At 41.4% G+C, this 11,813-nt stretch overlaps 1 protein-coding gene across 4 annotated transcripts in view; it reads right to left on the reverse strand.

Moving 5' to 3' along the window:
* Kif16b (kinesin family member 16B) overlaps positions 1-11,584 on the reverse strand; it is a 315,616-nt gene extending 304,032 nt beyond the window's left edge. For all 4 annotated transcript variants that reach the window (XM_047540972.1, XM_047540973.1, XM_047540971.1 and 1 more), the window contains exon 1: positions 11,421-11,584. In XM_047540972.1, coding sequence (XP_047396928.1) covers positions 11,421-11,467 — 47 coding nt within the window. In that variant the 5' untranslated portion in view covers positions 11,468-11,584. The remainder of the gene's footprint in view (positions 1-11,420) is intronic.
* Between the last annotated feature and the right edge of the window lie 229 nt (positions 11,585-11,813).

Genomic DNA, 11,813 nt, shown 5'->3' on the forward strand with positions numbered 1-11,813 from the left:
AACTTGTGAAATCCAAATAAAGTTTAATTGTATTGTACCACTATTAATTTCTTGGTTTTAGACCCTGTCCCATGTTAGACATTAATATTAGGAGAAGCTGGGTAAAGCTACATCATTTTTGCAATGTAAGTCTAAAATTACTTCAAAATTAAAAAAAAAGTTTAAAATACTTTTTCTGAGGAAAGGTACAAGAGGGTATTCTATCACATAACTTATCATTTAAACACAGCACAAAGTTGTACTTCCAATTCTCTAACCTCAAGAGGTAAACATAACAGCACCAGGTATATAATTTACATGAAATAAACTTAACACAGGGAAAGAGCTGAAGCTGTCATTCTTTACCCAGGTTCTTCATCAGCCTCTTCTATCTCTCCCTTCCTCTCATATCTAACAGGTGAACTATTAGAATTCCCTTTTCCCCTCACAGGCAATAATGTGAGGCATCCTACAAGTGCTGAGGCTATGGATCCCCAGTTTCTTGCAAGCATCTAAATAAAGTGCAAGGTGTACAGAGAGTAGGGGAGAGGCAGTCACCAATGCAGCAAATATTTACTGAATGCCCATGTTCTGCTAGATGCTGTCTAAGCCCTGGCAAATAGCCACAAACAAGACCCATGCGGTTACTGGCTCTCATGGAATTAACGTAAATGAGGAACAGGCAAACAAAATTACATATATGTGCACACACATATAAATTCAAATAATGATTAATGCTACAAAGTCAGAAAACCAGACTAATGTGACACACACTTCTTGGAAGAAGTGGCATTTGAGTCAGGACCTGATGCTTCTCTGATCCTCAGTTTCCTCATCTGTAAACCAGGGCTAATGATCATCACCCTGCAGGATCTAATTTTAAGAATAAAATTAGATAGAATTTAAGAATAAAATTAGATAATGACCACATGGGATTTAGAATTTCAAGTAAGTGAATAAGTAGCCAGAAATGAATAAGTAGCCAGAAATAATTATTAATGACCAAAATTACTCATCAACACCATAACGAGCTCAATTTACATTAAAATCTATAAATCCCACTGATATTTATTCAAAGCATCTAAGAATAAATCACTGAATGCAGAAGCACTGGGCAGCAGTGGTGAATAATGACTGTATCTGGAGCTGGAGAGCACAGGGGAACACAAATGCCCATCCCAGAGCCAGTAAGAATGACCGGAGCCTCCCAGGAGGTCCTCTTTGGCAGTTGCCTTCTTTGTGCCTGACGAGATGAAGAAGCTCAAGTCCAACGGGGCGAGGATAAACCTCCCCAGAAGAATTTACCCTGTCAATTCATAACTGGAGATGATGGAAGACTGTCAAAGACATGGAAACAAAATAGAGACTCAGTCCTCAATAAAGAGTTGGGTATTACAAAACACCATCACATCTTCCCTTCAGGTTACAGGGGTAACTATAATTAACATATTTTCTTTCACAAAATGAACTTTAGTAATATTGCATCCCAATTCTTAAACCTGTGAACAGTAAAAAGCTACTGAATTGATTTAGAAAAATCATTGTAAAATAAGGGTGTACAAATTAATCAATTCAAACCAAAGTGCTCTATATTATGCAACTGGTTATCTCTAAATAACCCTGTAACAGTGAACCACTTTATGCTTTGAATATAGCCCTTGCTGCTCTGCCACTGCAATTTAATTTTTTAAATGGGCATATTTCTTTCTCTTCCTTTCTCTCTGCTCCTAATCTCTCCCCTTCCCTAATCTCAGGAGAAGCAGAATTCCCTTTCTTCCCCATCCTAGGCAGATTTATCTCACTTTGAGTACACACCCACCATAGGAATGAAGTAATTCAAACTTTGGAGATGGTACCAGAAGATCTCAGAAATGACTGTCTCCCAAATTAACAAGTGAGTGACAACTCCAGCAGAGAACACATGGAATGCAGCCTTTGAATCACCTCTTTAAAAGCCCCCTGTTCCTGCTGATGGGCAGAATCACAGCCTTTGGGACAGGAATCCCCTGTGTTTCTCCTCTGCTAGCAAAGCAACAAAACTTTTTTCCTTTTTCTCATTGGACTGGCATTGGGGACAAGGACTCATCTTTTGGTAACAACCTCTATGATGGAAAGACACATGCATTCAATCTCTCTCCCTTTGGCCTGTGCGCGCGCACACACACACACACACACACACACTCTCTCTCACACATATACACATACACACACACACACACACACACAATCTCCACGTTTGTATCAAAGCAACAAATCTATAATCCTGAATTATGTTCAGTAAACACTCTAATCAAAGAGCTTTTTAAAAATACTGTATATTACATATATAATATTTATACCTTGAATATTGCACACACTATTTTTAAATACTGCATACAAAAAAAACAGCCATTTGTTTCACATTACTTGCAAAGTTCACCTAATAGAAAAAAAAATTTTTTTCCATATGCTCCAAACTCCAGGAGTCAGCAAAAGCAGCAGCCCTCCTGATAGAAACCCACCCAAAGCATCAGAACTCTCACTCCCCACCAGAAAATCTACCTTTTCTCTATCCAACCCAGTCCTACTTCTCTCCTTTGTCCCTTCAGCCTTCTTTCTCCAAACCCAAACTACCTGTTTTTTCCCTTTGTTAAAACAAACAAACAAACAAAAAGACAGACAAAACACCTGCCTTCTGCCAAGCCTGGGTTTGCAATGCCCAGGTGAGGGTTGGGATCCGAGCCAAGCTGTAAGCCTCCAACGAGGAGTAAAGGAGTTTTAAAAGATGTCATTACAGGAGCCAAATTCTGCCCAGGTGGACAGGATCTCGCTCTCTCCTTCCTTTCCTCTCACCGTTAATCGGAAGGGCAGTCAACAGGCGCCACCTCCATGCCCTTGTGGCTCACACACATGGACCCTAACCCTAACCCTGCAGCTATGGCAGCACCTCCCACTGCTCAACTTGAACAATCCCCTCCAGAGCCATTTAGCCTACTCTGGTAGCCTAAACCAGCCAGCTGGGATCAGGCCTTGACCTGCACAGCCTTCAACCTGGTGAGCTCTCTCCTTCCTGAGCCTCAAATCCTAGGTAAGGAATGACAGTCTACTCTCATGCTTTTCTCCCTATCACTCCACTGCTAAGTCCTCCACTCTTGCCTCCTTAATTATGCCTGTCAGTAACAACAATGATGGAAAGAAATAGTAGCAGCAATGATTTACTGAACGGTTACTACACAAATGGAGGTGTGCTGAACATGCCTTACACACTACTTCATCTCATCTCCCCAGCAACATATGTAGCATTATTTTACAGTAATGGTTCTCAAATATGATCTCAAAACCTGTTCACACTCAAAAATTACAGAGGAGCCCAAAGAGTTTTTAATTAACATCAATCATATCCAATGAAAATTACCATATTAGAAATTAAAACTGAGAAACGTTTTAAACAAAACACACAGTCCACAGGCCCAAAACATCATTATACATAATAGTCAATGTACATGGAAAAGGCTGTATACTCATGAAAAAACTGAAGTAAAAAAGGCACATAACACCTTAGTATTACTGTGAAAACAGTTTTGACTTCATGAACCCCTAAAAGTCTCAACAATTCACATCTGTCCCTGGATCACACCTGGGAGAATTGCTATTTTATAAAACAAGCAAGTGAGCCTTACAGAGTAAAAGCAACTACCCAAGTCCCTCAGCCAGCTACTAAAGAACTCTGGCCTCTACTCTGGTTACACAGTACTGCTGTCCCCTTCCTCTTCTTTACTATGGTCTTCTGGAAGACAACATTCACTTTCATCACAGTGACCATCACCTTCAAGTTGAGACAGTCAGGAAACCCCATGAAAAGCAGCACTATGGAAACAATAAAAACTCTAAGTTGGAGAAGAGACAGTCAGTGCCCCCAGGTGACTCCCCACCACACCCAAAAGGGCAAATGCACTCCCGGACTTTAACTCCCAGACTGTTAGCTATTAAAAGTATGGCATGTGCTTTTCTCTGCCCTCCCACCTGCACTCAAGGCTTGTTAGTTATTAAAAGCCTTTCACTCTCAGTCTACCCTTTCACTCTCAGTCTTATCAGCTGCAAAAAGCAGGTGCATCATTAAGGCCAGGATTCCCCCGCCATGACTCTCCAAGGACAGTCAACATAAAAGATAAAATTGTTGGGGAGTCACCAAAACAACAAACTCCCAGAATCCTTAACTTGTTACTCACATGATTTATGTTTTCTTCCATCCCCCACCTATGTATTCTCTCAACAGCTCCAGGAACTCAACTTAACCACAGGGCAAAGATGTTTATGCAGGATGCAGTGTCAATATGAGAGATGTACACTTGGTGCCAGGATGACAGGAACACTACCCTGTCCCTCAATGTTGAAATGCTGACCATGGAAAAGAAAAACAACTTTTGATATGCACCTGAACATATTAACATTCTAAACTCTAGCGGAGCCCTACCACCCTTTCACTGGAATAAAGACAGATCTCCCTCTTTGTCCTTAGAGCCAGCTTGACACTCTCTTTGTCAGTGCTGTGTCTCCTTTCTGCTCCTGCAAGAAGTCTCAATAAGAATCTTGCTCCTGGAAAGGAAGATCAGTAGAGGAAGGAGAACAGGAGGAGGGAGGGAAAGTGGTGGGGGTGGGGAACAGGGATTGAAATCAAATTTCATGTATGCATAATGTTGTTAAAATGAACCCAACTACTATGTATAACTATAATGCTCTAATACTAATAAGAGTCTTGCTTCTGTAGCAATTGTGCTTTACCTGATTCCTCTGATGCAAAGAATCCACCCAACCAGTGCGTTTGCAGAGCTGATAACTCACCCTTATCTCACCTCCTAATCCCTGGATTTCCCAATGGAATCCTGAGCCAACTCAAGTGGCCACCACGCACCTCCATCCACCCTAGTCAGCTCCTCCGTGCCCTGCATTTCCACCTTTGGGAAAAGTCACTCTTCCACTTAATAAGGTCAACCACTCAGCCATCCTTGACTCTTCCACCTCTCTCCTGCTGATTGGTGTTTGCAATGTCTCTTGCAACTACAAAAGCAACTACAAAACAGAGTATATATTGTTCCTACACAAACAAGAGGATGCGAATACACTAGGTTTGAAAGTAGTTATCTAGGGATCATGGAATCAAGAGTGACTTGCAGTTTGATTTTTTTTTTTGGTACTCTCGTACACATAACACATCTTTTATAAGCATGTGTTATTTTCACAATAAAAATAAGTTTTGTTTGTAAGTTTTGTCCCTTGATGCTGCCCTCTTCTATCACTATTTCAACTTAGTCCAGAATCAAATCAGAATGGGTCATATTTCAGCTCTTTATGCACCCTGCACTCAGGCATCCTGAACTCTACGATGCACAGAGTCAGGAAAGTCAATGGCAAGCTAGTGTATAAAAACTACTTTGCACAGCACTTGGCAAACAGTAAAAACATGTTCATTGTTGCTGTGCTGGTATTACTATATTCATACACACTACCATTAGATGAAACATCTGAAAACACCAATTGGCAAGTGATGGCCCCATTTTAAAACCATCAGTAGGTTCTGATATTTACAGAACTTTCACTTTGGGGCCTGGCCCTGTCAGAAATGTTACTTATTCCATCACCACTTCAGCCCAATAAGGAGGGTCCTGTAAAGACCAGTATTTAACAGAGGAAGAAAGTGAAGCACAGAACTAAAGTGCCAGATGTGAAGCTCGGAAGGGTAGAGCTAGCATTCATCAAGTCCTGTTCAGACATACTGCCCAGAATTTTCCACCAATGTGAACATGTTCTATATCTAAGCTGTTTAACACATGGCTATGGGGCATTTGAAGTGCCTAGTGCCCGAAAAACTAAAATTTTGACTTAAAGTTCATGTGGTCAATAGCTATATACTGGTGAGCACAGGACTTTAGAGAAGAAAAGCCCAAACCCACATGTTAAACAAAGTAAAGCCCCTCTCAACCAGTACTTACAAAAACTTTCAACTGCTCTTTAAAATCCCTAAAACACTAAATTTGTTCCTACTTCCTAGTCAACCCCTGTACTCCCCTCATTCAAGTCTTCCCCCCTCACAGGAGGACTTTAGGGAGTTAGAATAAGGTAAGACAGACTTGGGTTCAAATCCTGCCTCCACATTGTCCAAGTGTGTGACTTTAGGCAGGCTGGTTCAGTCTGGGTCTTTGTTCTTCATCTGTACAATGGGCTGGCAATACCAATTTTCAAAAAAACATCTGCCAAGTCCTTACCAATTACCGTACTTAGAAAATGGTCACTAGCAATACCCTCTCAGAACTGGATCTAACTCAACCCTCTTGTCTGTGACACCCCAGAGAGCTCTTCCCCCAGGCTCTAGAGTTCCCTAGAGAGGATTCACCTCATTCCACACTGTCACTGATTTAGCAGTGTCTTATGGGCCACTAAACCAGCAGTTCCCAGAGGCCAAAGGCTCCAGTCATCTGTGAACCCAGTCAACTGTGAAGCCTGAAACCACAAGTCTCTACACAAAGGACTCTGAAGGAACTGGAACAGGCTCAGCCCAGCACTATTAACTGAGATTTCTGTCTCCCCTCCAAAAAATGAGGATAAAAACCCCTCTGTCAGTCAGTAGGTGTGAGAAGAAATGCAGTTGCCAAGGTAGAGAGATGAGTATGGGGCCTGGAAGGGAAGCATCTACACAGATCACTTCCCATCCTAACACAAGAGCTTTTGGCCATCACCACAGAACAAGGACACTAACCAGGAACTACTTTCTCTCTGACACCACCTTGTTCTTGCACTGGGAAGACTACCAGTTTGGGTCTTTGTACCTTATCTGTACAATGGACTAGCGATACCAACTTCCAAAAAGTACTAAGGATACTAATCCCAGTCAAAATACCAGTGGCATTTTTTTCTCTCTCTTGAACTTGGAGAGACATGACACTAAAAATTCCACTTGAAATCTTAATCAAGAAGAAAGGCTGAAAACAGGCAGAAAAGGGAAAGAATTGGGTGACTTTGCCTTAGATAAGGAAACAGCCACAAAGGTAGCACACTGCCAGTCCTTGATGAATATTTTTAGTAAAACATTTTTTAAAGTTTGTTTTTGAATAAAGATACAATCATTAAACTGCAAAAATAATAGTATTAGTTAATTTTATTTTTTATTTACTTATCTTTTGTTTGTTTGTTTTTTTTGGTGGTGGTGCTGGGAATGTAACCCAGGGCCTCTCCACCATGCTAAGCAAACACTCTACTAAAAGCCACATCCCTGGTCCAACAAGTAATCTCTGAAGCATCTGCTAGATACAAGATACCATGTGGAGAGCTTGATTCTCAAGTATTCTCTCATTTGAATTCCATATTGTGTTTTTTCACACTGTCAACTACAACACACAGGTCCAACCTGAAATCAATTTAGTGATCTACAAATAGCATTTGTTAATAAAACAACAGAGTAAGGTGGATTAGCAAGTATAAGAGTGAACTGCATATAATTCATGTACACCTCACAGGTCCTTCTTCCTCTCTACAGATCTACAATTTAAAATGTATTTCTCATTGTGAATCATAGTCAAAACACTTAGGGGGAAAACCTCCTTTACAGCTTAGAAAGTTATATGAAACTATTATCGCCATTTTTTAAACAAAAAAACTAAGATTTAGAATAATTAAGTCTCTTGCTCAAATTTACCTAGTTCATAAACAACAGGCAAAATTTTAACCCAGGCACTCTCACCTAAGACTCTGACCCTTTCAACACTGGCAGACCAATGGGGTGGAACATATGGCCCTGAAGGATCATCTAGTGTTTCCATAAGAAAACAAGGAAGTAAGACTAAGAGGAAATGGAAGAATTAGTTACCAAATTATTATTTTGTTGTCTCTTCAGAGGAAAAACAAATAAACCTGTAAAAATGCAAAAAAAATAGAACCAATTCAAAAAGAAACTAGGCACAAGAACAAAGAAGTCACAAAAAATATGTATAATAATATATAAATTACTAAATTTTTGCCCACAAAATTATGAACAAAATTAAGTTTCTGCTAAAGATTTACTCATTTGAAAAGCATAGTTGTGACATTAGGCAAGATAACTTGTACTATGGTCTAAATACTTGTGCCCCCTAAAATTCAAATGTTAAAATCTAGTTCACAATAAGATAATATTAAGAGGTGGAGCCTTTGGAAGGTGACTAGGTCCCGAAGGCAGGGCCCTTCTGAATAAGATTAGTACCCCCCAAGAGACTTTGTTTAGCCTTCCACCAGGCGAGGACACAGCAACAAGGTACCCTCACCAGACACCCTGTCTACCACAGCCTTGATCTTGGACTTGCCAGGCTCCAGAACCATGAGAAATGTTTGCTATTTTCAAGTCACCCAGTTTATGGTATTTTGCTACAGCCACCCAAAATGACTAAGCAACTGTTTCCCACTCTGTAAAATGGCATAACAATAAGTCTCCACCTGCTCAAGGCATTGCAAAGATCAGATTTTGTACCTGATGCTCCTGCCAGAGTCAGGCAGAGAGCAAACTCTCAATAAAAGTGGCTTCTATTATGCCTATGCAAGATAATTGATCCTTTGCATCTGGGATGAGTACTTCTGCCACATAAGCCATAAGGCAGTATAAACAAAAAAACTCATCAAATCTTGGCTAGAACCATGCACTCCTGTTCCACACAAAGACAGACTACTGCAAAGGCTCCTAGCTCAGAAACTCAGTATCCCACCACTTTGCCCCTATTCATAAGAACCTAGCTACAATAGCAGCCACACTGAGCTCCAGGTCTTTTATCCTGTTGGTAACTGCCCTTTGGCCTGAGGCTCCTCTACTCTAAAAATTACCATCAAAAAAAAAAAAAAAATTTTAACAACTTCCATCAATAGGCAACCAACTAAAACTTCTTTCTCCAGAATCAATGGCTCTTTTTAGGTAACTTTTAAAAATCACATAAACAAGTTTTTAATTATTTATTACAAAACTATGTATGAGCAATGTGAAAATTCAAACAGTAACAAGGAAAAAAGTTTTCCATCTTCACCTAACATATTCTTCATCAGGTCTCCTCTTTAGAGGTACCACTGTGTTTCTTATGAATTGTCCCATATAGCTAAAGTTGTGTGTACATACATACACACAACTCTAATCCACTGTACTGTGTGTGTATGCATGTGGACATCTTGCTTTTCTCAAGCCCCTATCTTGGACAGCTTTTAAGATCAATATTTTTTTTTTAAATGCTGCATATAGCATTACACCAGAGGATTTAGACCTTAATTTTAAGAAATTAAGTCACCATCTTCAGGATATTATTCTCCTTTCCCATCATGACAGCCTGCTGGGCTGGTTTTCCTCTATTTGCTGCAAGCCATTTTCCTCCCTGGAATCCTAAGAGTTATATTCCAATATCCAATCCCTGGCTCCCTTTCTTTCTCACCTAACATTCTTAAACTGTTGCCTGTGTGCAAAATATCTCCCAATGATAATCCTAAGACCTAAACCCAAATTTCCAAACTTCTGCTGAACACCTCGAGCAGAGACATGAAAGTCCTCAATCCCGTTATTCAGATAACAAACAAGGTCAACACACACGTGGCACTCACTCAGTAACACTTACTATACCTCATGCAACTCAACAAATCCAAGAGAAAATACATCAACTTCACCATCCATTCTCCAAATCATATTCACCTCTTTGAGCATCAAAACTCATTTAATGACCTACATTTTTCCTCTTAGCCCTCTTTCTGATCCATGGAGCTGCCAATCCTGTCAATCATACCAGTGAACTATCTTGGTCTATCTATCCCAGCTTCCCTTTACCCCTCTAAACCAGATCACGGCTTCCTTCCCTCTTACCCCAACTGTGATGCCACCAATTGCCTACTGAGCAAAAATATCAAACCGATCTGCCTCCTCAAAGCACATAGTTTCTGGGCTTATTTTCTGCCATTGGTTCATGAACCTGGGCTTAAGGTCTACATTGTCAAGACACTGAACTCATAGCACCTCTCCCGGAAGGCCCGTTTTTTAGAGTTATGTAACCATACAATCCCTCCCTCACCAGACAGGGTACCCCTAGAAGACACTCATTAGACATTCATTCACCTGAATACTCTGAACTGCACCCAGTAAAATGCTGTGTATTTGGTAGGTGCTTAATAAATGCTTTATAATTTATCTAATAGTTTTCTAGTATGTGTTCATATTATTCCAAAGAAGAAAAAGAACTTCTAATACATGAAAATCCATAATAAAGAAAAATCTTTTTAAATCACTTAAATGACTTTGGGGTCTGTTTATCTTGTATGACTGGATATAAAAAGAAACATAAATGTTCTTTTATGGCATAAGTAAAGTCAAACTCTTCCCTAAATAGTTTTAGAAGCAACCAAAACAAAAACTCACACCGATTTCTAAATGCACTTGTTTTCAATGGTTCCAAATCAGAGAAACTTGACAATGGAAAAAAATAGACTCAGGTAAGTCAAGAAGGTTCTGGAAATCTCCAGATTTTATGATCTTCTGATGCCCTATAGACCTCCAGAAGTTGTTTGTATGACTAAAAGGGAGAGGCCATATGGTAAATCAAATGTCCAACAACTCCAGAAGTTAATAAAAACAAGTTGCTTTGTATGAACTGTGCCCCACAACTTGCGGGATATCCCATTTAAGTACACTTCATTCCTTCAAGTTAAAACAATTTAAAAGGTAACTTTTCCAAAGTATCTTTCTTAACAGTTTACAAAGAGGTCATTGAGAAGGAATGAATACTTTTCAATGAATAAAAAGTGGAATCATTCTGAAAAGCATTACTTAGTAGAAACATAAAACAAGATTAAATTCTACATGTGTTCACAACTCTTCCCCTCAGCATTATTTCAAACAAGGGTAACGTGTCCTTGACTTTTTTCCCAGAAGTCAAAACTTTGGTCAAAGTTTTTCCCATCCCCTCCTTTCACTTGAGGTTAAGAACTGCTAAGTTATTGTTCATAAGTTTGGGTTCATATTCCGAAACTTGAAATCATCTCTAAGAGATTAAAAACAGCATGGTTAATACTTAACAGAACTTCTGAGTGGGCACAATTGAGGGTTGTGCCTGACAGCTCATGGTGCCCCTCACCATTCCCATGTTCCCCCCAAGTATCTTCGTGGAAGTGATATCTTGATGCTTTTGAAAGGGAAAACAAGCAAACTTCCCCATGCTATTGGCCTGGGGACAGTTTATAGGAATCTTCTTCCTGGCCTCTAGAACTCTTTACCTTCAGGGTCCCCTCCAGGACAGAGTGAAAGAGACAGCAAAACACTAAGTCCCCCAGGCCCGCAGAGGCCCGGGCCTGGATCAGGTGGGCCAGGAGCTTGCCCCTGACACTAAATTCATGCCGGCCTTTCAGCGGAGCTAGAGAACAGCTTCCCCCGGGTGGAGGTAAGGCGAGGGTGGGGGACGAGCGGCCCCACTCACCTGCGATTCATGGGCCGGACTCTCACGGCCACCTTGACTGATGCCATTGCTCATCCCGGCCCGGCCCGGCCAGGCCCGGTCCACCCGCGGGGATTCCCACTAGGCCAGCGCCTTGCGGCTGCCGGAGACTCAAGCCACTAGAGCCGCGGCCCCCGCCCACTCGCCCCCGCCCCTCGGCTCCAGGCCGGACCTGGAGTCGCGCGGCGGCCCCACCTGCCAGGCCACTGAGCATGCCCAGAGCGACTCCGGCCCGGATGATCCTAGCACCGGGGTTTGGCGGCGACCCGGGCGGCGCGAAGGGGCGGGGCCAGGATGCCTAGGCAGAGATGGGGCGGGGCCAGGAATGCCCACGGGCGTGACTAACCACAGCACTCAGCCCCCGGGGAAGGAGCA

This window comes from Sciurus carolinensis, chromosome 2 (assembly GCF_902686445.1).
Source record: "Sciurus carolinensis chromosome 2, mSciCar1.2, whole genome shotgun sequence".
NCBI lineage: Eukaryota > Metazoa > Chordata > Mammalia > Rodentia > Sciuridae > Sciurus > Sciurus carolinensis.